Genomic DNA, 10,794 nt, shown 5'->3' with positions numbered 1-10,794 from the left:
GTCAAATTTTCTTTTTAACTTGTTTTTAGGGGTCAAAATTTGCTTAAGCCACGCCCAGATTGGTCTCCTTTCAGGGTGAAATTCAAAATTTCCGAAGAGCATCCCCGTCTGTTCCATATGGGAGTCCCCCACCTTCCCGGGATAGAGTCCAAGTTCATTGCACCTACAATACTCTTAAGGTGGCTCAAACCAGTTTCAACACTTGAAAGAAACGTTCTTATTAGAAGGATTGACACTACAACACTTTATCGCTTAACAGCAATTATGTTATGGTACTATATCAAACACCACTTCAGGCTGAAAAAGATTCGGTCATTCTTGTGACGTAAAAGGTTAATGTGGCAAGAGGAAAACCCTGCAAAAACACCCCAAATTGTGGCCTTAGCTGCTCATATCTCAAAAACTAACTTGGTGACCCCCATTTTTTATTTCTGAAATGTAATTAGCATGCCAGAATGAAAGTTTCTGAAAAGTTTTTAAAAAATCTGTGGAGCGGATTCAGAGCCACCTTAAATACCGGTAATTGAAACGTTAAGGTAGCTCTGTAACTGCTATACTAGACTTTCGAAAAGTCCTTCGTCTAGATACGCGCGGAACGAAGGACTTTTCATACTTGATTGGCGCCAATTTAGCGACCCAAAAACGGGTCGCTGAGCTAGGCCAATCAGAGTAGTCCTCGTGGACCCCAGGGGATAGAGTTGTCAATCAAAATTTGCCACACGCAGTAAAGCGTGATTTTCAAACATGCTACTAAGGCCACCGGATATTCCAAATTACGCGACCATCAGAGGAAAATAATTGAAGAATATCTGTCTTGCATAGATCTGTTTGTGTCTTCTCCAACCGGAGCTGGAAAAAGTCTGACCTTTGAACTAGTCCCGTACGCTTTTGGTCGTTTACTTGGAGCGGGTGGCAATGCTATCGTCTTCGTAATTCTTCCACTGATTTCACTCACGAAAGATTTGGTCTCTAGCCGGTTGCTATTAAGGAGACAACACATTTAAAATCTTAAGTATAAACGGGTGTCTGGAAGTCCCGAGGCGATTCTCAACGACCATCAACACATTTTTCGTCGAATGGAACAAAAAATTTTAAAATGCATGTGTATTCATCGACGAGAGTCATTGCATCGCTAAATGGTAAGCTTAAGTTTCACTAAGATGTATCTTTTAATCCCGCTCTAGTACGTCTCCTACACCTGAAGCGTACCTGATCTTTCATGAGTGAAATCAATTGACTTTCTTCGAAGCTTTCCCTTACTTGCTAATCTTTCGAATATATTAGTCTTTCGTTTCTATCAGCACAAATCACGGCACAAGTGTTGGTCCAGAAAATACCACTGGAGATCTTCTTTCCAAGCGGCGACTCGAGAAAAAAAGCTTTCGTTTTATTTCATCTTTGTTTCTGATACCTTTAGCACAAAGTTAACAAATTTCCTCTTTCGATTTCGTAGAAACAAACATGTTCGAGTATTTTCGTCGGATTGCGCCATCAAGTTCAGGGCTTGCAAATGACGTCATCCCCTTTTTGGCGCGAGACGCAAATGAAAACTTTGCAAGCGAGACAAGTCGACCTCTCGCGACTTCGTCGCTCGCTCATTTACTTCGCGTAAGAAGAATCACGATTCGCTCGCCAAAACATTTTCTTCTGGGGTTATCGTGAGGTCGACTTGTGGCAAGTCTAGTGCTATGCAGAATTTTTTTAAACTTGCAGAAATTTTCATTCTGGCATTCTGATTACTTTACTTTACAAAGCAATGTACGGCGTTCTTTTCCAAATTGAAGCTTAATTATCTCTGAAAAATGCGTGGTTGTCCCCAGTTTTCTTTTTGGATACCAAGAGTACTTGTTAAGTTCTGCTTTCTCCGCATAGTTTTGAACCGCGCAAAAATATCTCTGGATTAATAAGCACCACTCATAGGAAATCCGAGTATCTCGAGATGGGTAGAACGTATGCGCAATAACAATAGTAGGCACCGTCCTGAACTGAAGAGAAGAGGATCAGAAGAATTGTCAGAATAATTGAATTGTGGGGTGCAGGAATGGCGCAGTGGTGATTGCACTCACGTCCCACCAATGTGGCCCGGGTTTGATTTTGGGACGCGGCGTCATGTGGGTTGAGTTTTTTGGTTCTCTACTCTGCTGCGAGAGGTATTCTCCGGGTACTCTGGTTAACTCTCTCCTCAGAAACCAACATTTGACTTGATTAGCGTTAATTGTTAATTTCATTTTACAGTGTCCCCAATTAGCACTCCAGCGCTATAAGGACTAGACTCTTAAATAAAGTTTTTTTCCTATCCTTTCCTTTCCTTTCCTTTCATCACAAAAGTGCAAACTTGTGTGATCCAGCTGAAATATGAAAACCCCTGAACAAAAAAACAATGCACAAAGGGGCTGCCAGTCCCAAATAAACTGCACAATACCCGGTCACTTCATTTGCATATAAATGCCGTGTATTATATACCTCGTTCTTCAAACGATGCTGCTCCAAACGGAGGGTCTAATTTGCAGGTCGCAGGTCGCGGGTTGCAGGTCATTGTTTCACCAATACAGAAAGTATCCTAAACATTCTTAAAAGCTAACCTTAGGCCTAATTAGGCCTAAACAAAACGGTTTTTAGGCCTAAGGTTAGCTTTTATGAATGTTAAGGATGCTTTCTGTATTGGTGAAACAATGACCTGCAACCCGCGACCTGCGACCTGCGACCTGCAAATTAGATCCGCCGTGCTCCAAAGAACGCAACAGTGGCCGGGTATTCCTCCAGTTACTAGGGACCTTAAGATCTACAACAGCGACGTCGTCCGACCGACCCAAATTTTTGGCATTTTCAAAAAAAAAAAAGCTAGCAACGTTTTTAAACCATGTTTATGTGGCATTGGAGTTTCCCACTTTGTCTTAATTTTGCACTTTTCCAGGTCTTGTCGTTTTCTTGGCTCCACAGCTATGATGCTGTGGTACCAGGCCTCCGATTCCTAGAGTGCTTATGATCTTTCTTTTTAGGCTTTTTTTTCAATCCGACCGACCGACCCAATATCAGGAAACGCATTTGACGCTAAACGGAAAAAAAGGGGGATGGATTTAGTCTAATTCGTCGAACTGCTGTAAACTACCCTAACTATTCACGAAATGAAGTGGGAGGAACAGTGTTGAAACCAGGCAAAAAAAATAAAGTTCGTCGGTATGTGCTCACGTTGGCCTCATAGCTTGAGATTTGGTCATTTCACGTTGTAGATTTGTAGAGAACTGAAAAGAGATGTACAAATTTTCACACCACACGTGAAGAGCGATTGTTTGGTGGCGTTTTCGTTGCCGTCGCCGTCTGCTCAATCGTATTTTGGTGACTCAAGCCAGTTTCAAAACTTTCAAGCAACGTTCTTGTTAGAAGGTCTGGCGCTACAATGCTGTATCAAGTATGAGTAATGTTATGGTACCATAAAAAACACCAATAATTGCTGCACAAGACCCGGTTATTATTGTGACGTAATAAGTCAACATGGCAACGGGAAAGCCCTGTAATAACAGCCTTTACTTTGTCTTTAGTTGCAAATATCTCAAAAACAAACTTGGTGACCCCCTATTTTTTATAGCTGGAAAGTGATTGGAAGCCAAGATGAAACTCACTGCAAAGTTTAAAAATATTCTGTACAGCAGATTCAGAGCCACCTTAAATTTGTGAATTTTTAAAAGTGGCTCTGATTCTGCAATATAGAATTTTTTTAAACTTTGCAGAAAGTTTCATCTTGGCCTTCCAATCACTTTCCAGCAATGCAAAAGAGGGGCCACCTAGTTTGTTTTTTTGATATGAGCAACTAAAGCCAATATGGGCTTTTCCGTTGCCTAGGTCATTTATTCCATCACAATGATGACCGCATCATTGGTGTTTCACATGGTACCATAACATTGCTGTTACGTGATACTGTGTATAGTGCCAATCTGGGCCCGGTTGTTCAAAATCCGATTAACGCTAATCCCAGATGAAAAATAAACCAAGGAGTTGTATTCTCTACTACTAAATGCTGTTCAACGCTGATATTCGGCAAAACTATACATTAGAAGAAGTCAATCTTGACAAACAAAAATAAGCAAAAGAAACTTTCACCAAAAAGTTGAAAATATGAAACAAAAGTTTAAGTTAATCCTGGATTAAGTTAATCGGCTTTCGAACAACCGGGCCCTGAAGTCTTTCTTCGTACTATGCATGCTATTGTACCACGGAAACTGGGAACTAATCCAGAAATCCCTTCAGGCGTTTCAGTCCCAAAAATCCAATATGGTTGTCCCAGACGGCACACAGAGTTAGCAGCACATTTGCCAATCTTACACGTCAAAATGGGCAGGTACAGCTCAGATTCAGATGAGGATAGACGAAAGAAGTACAAGTCCTCTAGAAAGCGAGACAAAAGGAGTAGAAGTCGGGAACGGCGAAAAAGATCACGTTCTCGAGATAATCGAAGACGAAGTCGCTCTCGAAGTAGTAGTTACGAAGATTATAGAAGAAGCAGGTGAAAACTGGCAGATTTCAAGTGAACCTCAGTTATTATTAATTTGAAAACAAAACTGCGGCAGTTTTACTTTTTTTTGTTTCCCTTCGAACTACAGGTCAAGTAAGAAAGGTGAGAAATGACTTCTATGTACACTTCTGTTATTACAGACTGGATCTTATTTTGGGAGTGAGGACAATATGCGAGCCAGCGAGGCATGCGAGTCATGCGAGCCATAACGTACCTACCCTGCGAGCCATGCGAGTCAACATGTGAGTCACACAGTTATTGACAGCTAACCGTTTTAAATTGGGTGCTTATACTTAAAAACTGTTTACCGGCGCTATTTGAAAATGGGTGCTTAGACTTGAATGCGAAATTCACACGGCTCGCATGACTCGCTGGCTCGCAGATTGTCCAGCCCTTATTATAGTTAGAAACAATATTACAAAACTAGATTATAGTGCGTTGTCTTGGGAGCAAAGGCACCGGTATCGGTTCCCATAAAGCATCTTAATCCTTTTACTCCTAGACTGAGTTATGGGGAATTGATTTCTCACTGTAAACTACTTGCAGACAAAATCCTGTGATGTTTTCATTGAAATGAAACTTCTGATCCTTTTTCCATTCATTAGCAATCATCCTTTACACATGTCAGAGAAATTGGCCGATCTGCGAATACACACTTGAAGGTCATCTTTGGCAAATCAGGGAGTGATGTCATTTCAACTGATTCTGATAAAAACTGTCCATTGATTGGCTAATTGCCATATCTCGTTACTGATAAAGTTTTGTGTCGATTCGAAATGCCTCTGATTTTTCCTGAAATTTTCTGAATGATTCATCGGCATGCTGGATGCTATTGTGACGTAGATTTGGAACCAACAGACCTCTTTTCTTGATTTCGCATGCTTGGAACATGCACAGGCCGCCCACAAACATATAAAACACCCAACCACTAAAGCCTAGTTTTCATATGTCGGGAAAATCCCAGATGATCGGGGATTTCGCAGTTTCCCGACTGTCCCAGATTTTTCCGACATATCTGAAAATCGCCAGACGGATGTCCCAGATGAATGGAAAGTGCGCCAAACCATCAGCTCGCCAAACCTTGAAACTTGCAATTTAAAAGATTGGTAACAAGCTAAAACCATTGCCGACGTCTCCGACTGTACAAATTTGAGTTTTCATATGTCGGGAATGATCGCCGACGATTGCAAAAGTCTGTGACATGTCGGGAAAATAGAAACACTTCCTATTTTCCCGATTCGTCCTTGACCATCGCAGATTATCGGGGATGTCTACGATTTATGGTTTTCATTAGTTGGCAAAATCTGGGACGGTCAGGAAACTGTGAAATCCCCGATCGTCTGGGATTTTCCCGACATATGAAAACTAGGCTTAAATTAGGAAGCGTCTCCTTCATCGACACAATAAAAGCCTCATTGAAATTACCTAGACCGACTAATTTTGACTGCCTTGTCAAAAAAAATCAATAAAAAAATCCTTTTCCCACATTTACTGGGACAGGAAGCTACAGCCCATGCATTGATGAAGGTTCAGTTGTTAAGTCTAGTATTTGGTTCCCAGCCTGACCCTAAACCTCAGGGTAAGGCAGATGTGGGGAACAATTATTGGGCATATTGCACACATGTACACACACAAAACTGTTTAACCAGTTCTAGATCAAATCGTTAATGCAGCAAAGTTTGTTTTTATACTGTTGTTACTACATTCCACTTAAGTTTCATTAAAGAGAGTTTTTTTTTCCTCTTACCATGGACCATTAGTATTTTGCATTATGGTGTCATTTTTCAACTGGCACCAATAATGTTTTGTCAAAATGCTCCCTTATACAGATTTTTCTACAGATCGTAGGTACAGTCGATCAAGCAGCAGCAGAAGTCACAGCAGTAGCTCCAGTGATGGTGAAAGGCGGAGAAGTAGAAACGATAAAAAGTAAGAAGAATCTAACAACATAAACTCATTGACATCTCAAATGCCCAAGAATGCCCCCGGTCGATGAGTAAAATCTGCTAAGTCTCACTCCCAGAGGTCAGTGGGTTTTAAGTAGGAACTAAATTAATTAATTAACATAACTTAATGCTTAGGGGAAAAGGTTGTAAGCTGCTACTTGATTTCCTTGAAGGATGAACTGCACACATGTACATTGCTCTTTGTGAAAATTGAAAGTACTTGTTCTTCATGGAACAATGCAACTGAGTGGCATGGCAAATGCGGCAATTACCCTGTAGGTAATGATTTTTTTATGACAGCATCAGGTGAAAACTTGGACAACCTATATGAAAGTTTTTAATGGCTCTTATAAAGTTGTTGTTTTCATTTACCTGAAATATAGAATGTTTCCCTTTTTTTAGGAGTTCAACGTCCAGCAGTCAGGTGTGTAAGACAAACGTTGGATAAAACTAAAATGGCACACTCTGATCATGTCAGAAAGTTACTTTTTCATAAATACCTGGTCCCCTTTTAAACTCCACGTACAACTGTACATACTATACATGTATATACTGTCAAGTTTGGCCGGTGTGCTTATGAGAGGGCTGACTGGGTTGTCTTGTCAAGGATGACCCTATGTCTCTGACAACAACTGAGAGGTTTGTCACTGTCATTTCAAATAAGCTAAGACCAAGCCAAGAGAAATGTTTTGTGAATGTTGTGAAATAACCTGGATGATACTTTTTGTGGCAGAAAAAAATTCTTGTTCTTGTTCTTAAGTTGTCTGTTGTATTTATAAAGCTGTTAATTTTGTCTTGCTATACTTTTTTAAAGTTATCAAAAGAACAAACAAGAAGGAAAATGAAGAAAGCTTTAGCAAAAGCAGGTATAGCTTCTTTTGTAATTAATTCATGGGCTTTTGCTCTTTCTATCAATCATGGTATTTTTTTCTCAAATCAATTTAAATTTACTTTGCAGAGTCCAAAGATGAAGTTCTTAAAAGAGATAAAGCTGTAAAGGAACTGAGTAAGTTTATTGTTGATCCGTGTACTTTTGCATTGTTGGTAGCAGAATTGTGTATTTACACACACTTTCAAAAGGTTGTATCAATACTTGAGCCAATGTTTACAAACAACTGACTTGTCATAATCATCTTGTATTTTTTTATTCTTGCATTTAAAACGAGCTTGAGGTAAATAAGTAAATAATAATAATAATAATACCAGTAATAATAAATTATGAACATTAACCTTGACCCTAATCATGACATACACAGGCCACCTACCATCCAGTTATCTTTGCAAACATTTTAGGTACCCATAAAGGATCCTCAGACCTCCTGAGGACAATAATTTGGGATATCAGAAGATGCCGAATAACATGAATTATTAAATTCTCAACCTCAGATATGGTTGCGTTTCTAGCTTTCTGATTGGTTCACTCAATCTCGGTTATCAGCTTATATGCCTTATGACCTAATATGGAAACTGATTGTTTCAAGTGTTGCTAAGCTGGAAACTGATTAGCAATAATTTCTTAAGTGTCCAAGTGTTCAGAATTTGCTGACGTTTCTTCACTAATTTGATTATCTAAAGAAACAAGAGATTTCTTTCGTTTCTCATTTGACAAACTGCACCACTGCACAAAACAGAGTTTTTTGCATACAATAATTCTCTAATATCAACTGTGAAACGTGAAACATGTTTTTATTTCCAAAAAATGTCATATAGTATGTTTTTCCAGCTCCTTCTTCAATAATATTGTTATTCCATTCACGCTTGTTGCATATGAGACTGGTTATAGCCAACTCAGCAGTTAACTGTACGTGCCTTGTTGGCTATTTACAATCTCATATGCAACACGCACTCCTGGAATAATTGTTAATTATTTACAGAGCAGCTAGCACCTGATAAAGAAGCAATATTACAGATTGAAAGCAATGAGTTTGTACCACAGTCCTTCAGCTCATCTGCCAATAACAAAGCCCATCAGGTAATGGTTTTTACAGTTTAAAATTTAATTATGATATTCTTGAATTGTGATGCTTTGTATTCAGATTATTTCTTTATTGTTGGTATTTATCCATACCTAGTCGTTTGCTAATAGTTGAGTTAAGGATGGTTTAATATTGGTTCATTAACAGAATGACAAAGAAAACAAAGATGATAGCCACGAGGCAGCAATGTTTGGCACTAGAAGCTCAGTACCAGTCGCTACTTCTATTGCTGCTGTTTCTGAAGTGAAGGCATTTTCCCAACCAGTAGTATCCCAGACAAATGATAAGGAAGGACTCTTTGCTTCTTGGGTAAGAATACTTAGCCTCAAGTAAGGGAAGGGCTTTGTTAACCTCTTTTTCATGTTATAGTCCAGGTCCCGGTTGTCCCGGTTGTTCAAAAGTCGCTTAACGCTAACCCCAGATTAAAAATTAACCAAGGAGTTTATTTCTCAACTCACAAAAGCTGCTTAACGCTGATATTCGGCAAAACTTTACATTAGAAGAAGTCAATCTAGAAAAACAAAAATAAGCAAACAAAACTTTCACCAAAACGTGGAAAACAGGAAACAAAAGTTTACGCTTATCCTGGATTAAGTTTTAAAATCGGCTTTCGAACAACCGGGCCCAGAAGTTTAAAAAATGGGAGAAGACTCCACTCTGATTGACCCCTTCAGGCACATCTTTAGAACCTCTCCTTTAATAATCAATGAGAGTTAGCAACGATAAAACTATAGCGTTTAAGACAATGTAAAACCTGATACAGTTCCTTGCCTGTGCCTTTCTAAATATGTTCACCTTTGCTGCTGGATTCAAAGATCCAGTAGTGGTACTGTAAATTACAGCCCCTTATTTTTTGCAGCACTCGCTTTTCCAGGACGATTCATATAATGGTATTTAAACTAGCTTCTTTTTATGCCAAATAATTTTGTCATTGGTGTAATTGCCAATAGTGTATCTAAGTTGGCAATGGAGCTGCCTGCAGTCCCTTAGCACATACATGACATACTTACCTGTATGGTAAGTACTAAAATTAATATGTTAAAGGGGCTAAATTGTCACGCAAAGTGATGTAATTTCATGACACCCAAAATGCCAAGAAAGTAGAATGAAACATTGCAATAACCACTTAAAACTGTTGAACAACATAAAAGAAATACAGCTGAAGGAAAGAGAAGCATGGATGGACACAAATGGACGAGATTAAAACGGATTACATTTGTGTAATCTTAAGTCAGTCAGGCCGACTTTTTTTCAAGTTTATGGCAAATCACCTGTATAGAGGTCGTTTTTGCTCAGAATCATCCTGTTTGTGACATAACGATAATTTTATCAGTAAAGAAATTCCACATTACGATTTTCAAGTTTTAAACTCGTGATTAACTAAAGATATGCCAAAACAACCAAAACTAACATGACATAGCCCCCTTTAATACAACTAGATTATAACATTGTCATTACACAAATGATAAAGTTCAAAAACCAGGAAAGGAGTAGGACGCTTCTTCGGGACGGTGCCTACTATTGTTATTGCGCATACGTTCTGCGCATCTCCAGATACTCGGATTTCCTATCGCCGATCCTTACTAATACAGGGATCTTAGTAAGTACTCCTGGTATCCAAAAAGAAAATTGGGGGTAACCATGCATTTTTGAGAGATAATTAAGCTTTAATTTGAGAAAAAACGCCATACATTGCTTTGTATTTTAAAGCTTTTACAAATATTATTCATGAATTATCTTTGGAAAATGCGTGGTTACCCCCAATTTTCTTTTTGGATTTTAATAACACTTGTTAAGATCTACCTTTCCTGCATAATCACACACTGGGGCAAAAATATTGTTAATTAGTAGGCACCGTCTATAAATGAACTGGAAATAAGATGCAGAATTGAAAGCATTGGCGGTAACGCGTTCCATACTGGGATCGTTCTGACTAAAAAATGTGTAAGCAGCAACTGGGGAGGACAGTTTTCTGTAATAACAACTTCAGTTGTTGTTATTGACAAACTTCGCAGCGTGGCATTGTAAGGCTTAGTTTTTGTAGCTATCCACAATAAGTTTATAACATAGATTCACATTAATCAGACTGATAATATCTCTTTTCCAAAGGAGTGTAGTGATAAATAATCACGTCTTTTGTGATAAACTTTACCCCTGCCACAGATAGTTACACCAACTTTTATACCTGTTTCAGCTTCATGAAGACGAAGAAACCAAGACAGCTCGGTGGATAACTAAGTTGAAAAAGATGCGACAAGAACTGCTAGCAGCAACGTGACCGATTATTCAGATTATTTAATTTACTTATAGACCAATAATTTTTTAGCATTGATTTATATTAAACAAGTGGATTTATGTTGTA

At 38.8% G+C, this 10,794-nt stretch overlaps 1 protein-coding gene across 1 annotated transcript; it reads left to right on the top strand.

Moving 5' to 3' along the window:
• Positions 1–4,255: 4,255 nt before the first annotated feature.
• Positions 4,256–10,794, top strand: LOC138028903 (serine/Arginine-related protein 53-like). The gene is made up of 9 exons (XM_068876544.1): positions 4,256–4,501; positions 4,599–4,612; positions 6,352–6,439; positions 6,859–6,880; positions 7,271–7,322; positions 7,415–7,462; positions 8,331–8,428; positions 8,580–8,741; positions 10,627–10,794. The coding sequence occupies exons 1-9, from the start codon at positions 4,329–4,331 to the stop codon at positions 10,708–10,710; spliced, it is 741 nt and encodes a 246-aa protein (XP_068732645.1). The 5' UTR covers positions 4,256–4,328; the 3' UTR covers positions 10,711–10,794.

The sequence above is a fragment of the Montipora capricornis genome, chromosome 13 (assembly GCF_036669925.1).
Source record: "Montipora capricornis isolate CH-2021 chromosome 13, ASM3666992v2, whole genome shotgun sequence".
NCBI lineage: Eukaryota > Metazoa > Cnidaria > Anthozoa > Scleractinia > Acroporidae > Montipora > Montipora capricornis.
This window is presented reverse-complemented; position numbering and strand designations above follow the sequence as displayed.

What these genes read in the sequence shown, in the direction of transcription:
- LOC138028903 (XM_068876544.1), top strand. Translation starts at nt 4,329, where the DNA reads ATGGGCAGGTACAGCTCAGATTCAGATGAGGATAGACGAAAGAAGTAC. An exon ending in GTTCAACGTCCAGCAGTCAG is followed by an intron (nt 6,881 to 7,270) that starts GTGTGTAAGACA and finishes ACTTTTTTAAAG; the next exon opens with TTATCAAAAGAACAAACAAG. An exon ending in GAAAGCTTTAGCAAAAGCAG is followed by an intron (nt 7,323 to 7,414) that starts GTATAGCTTCTT and finishes TTTACTTTGCAG; the next exon opens with AGTCCAAAGATGAAGTTCTT.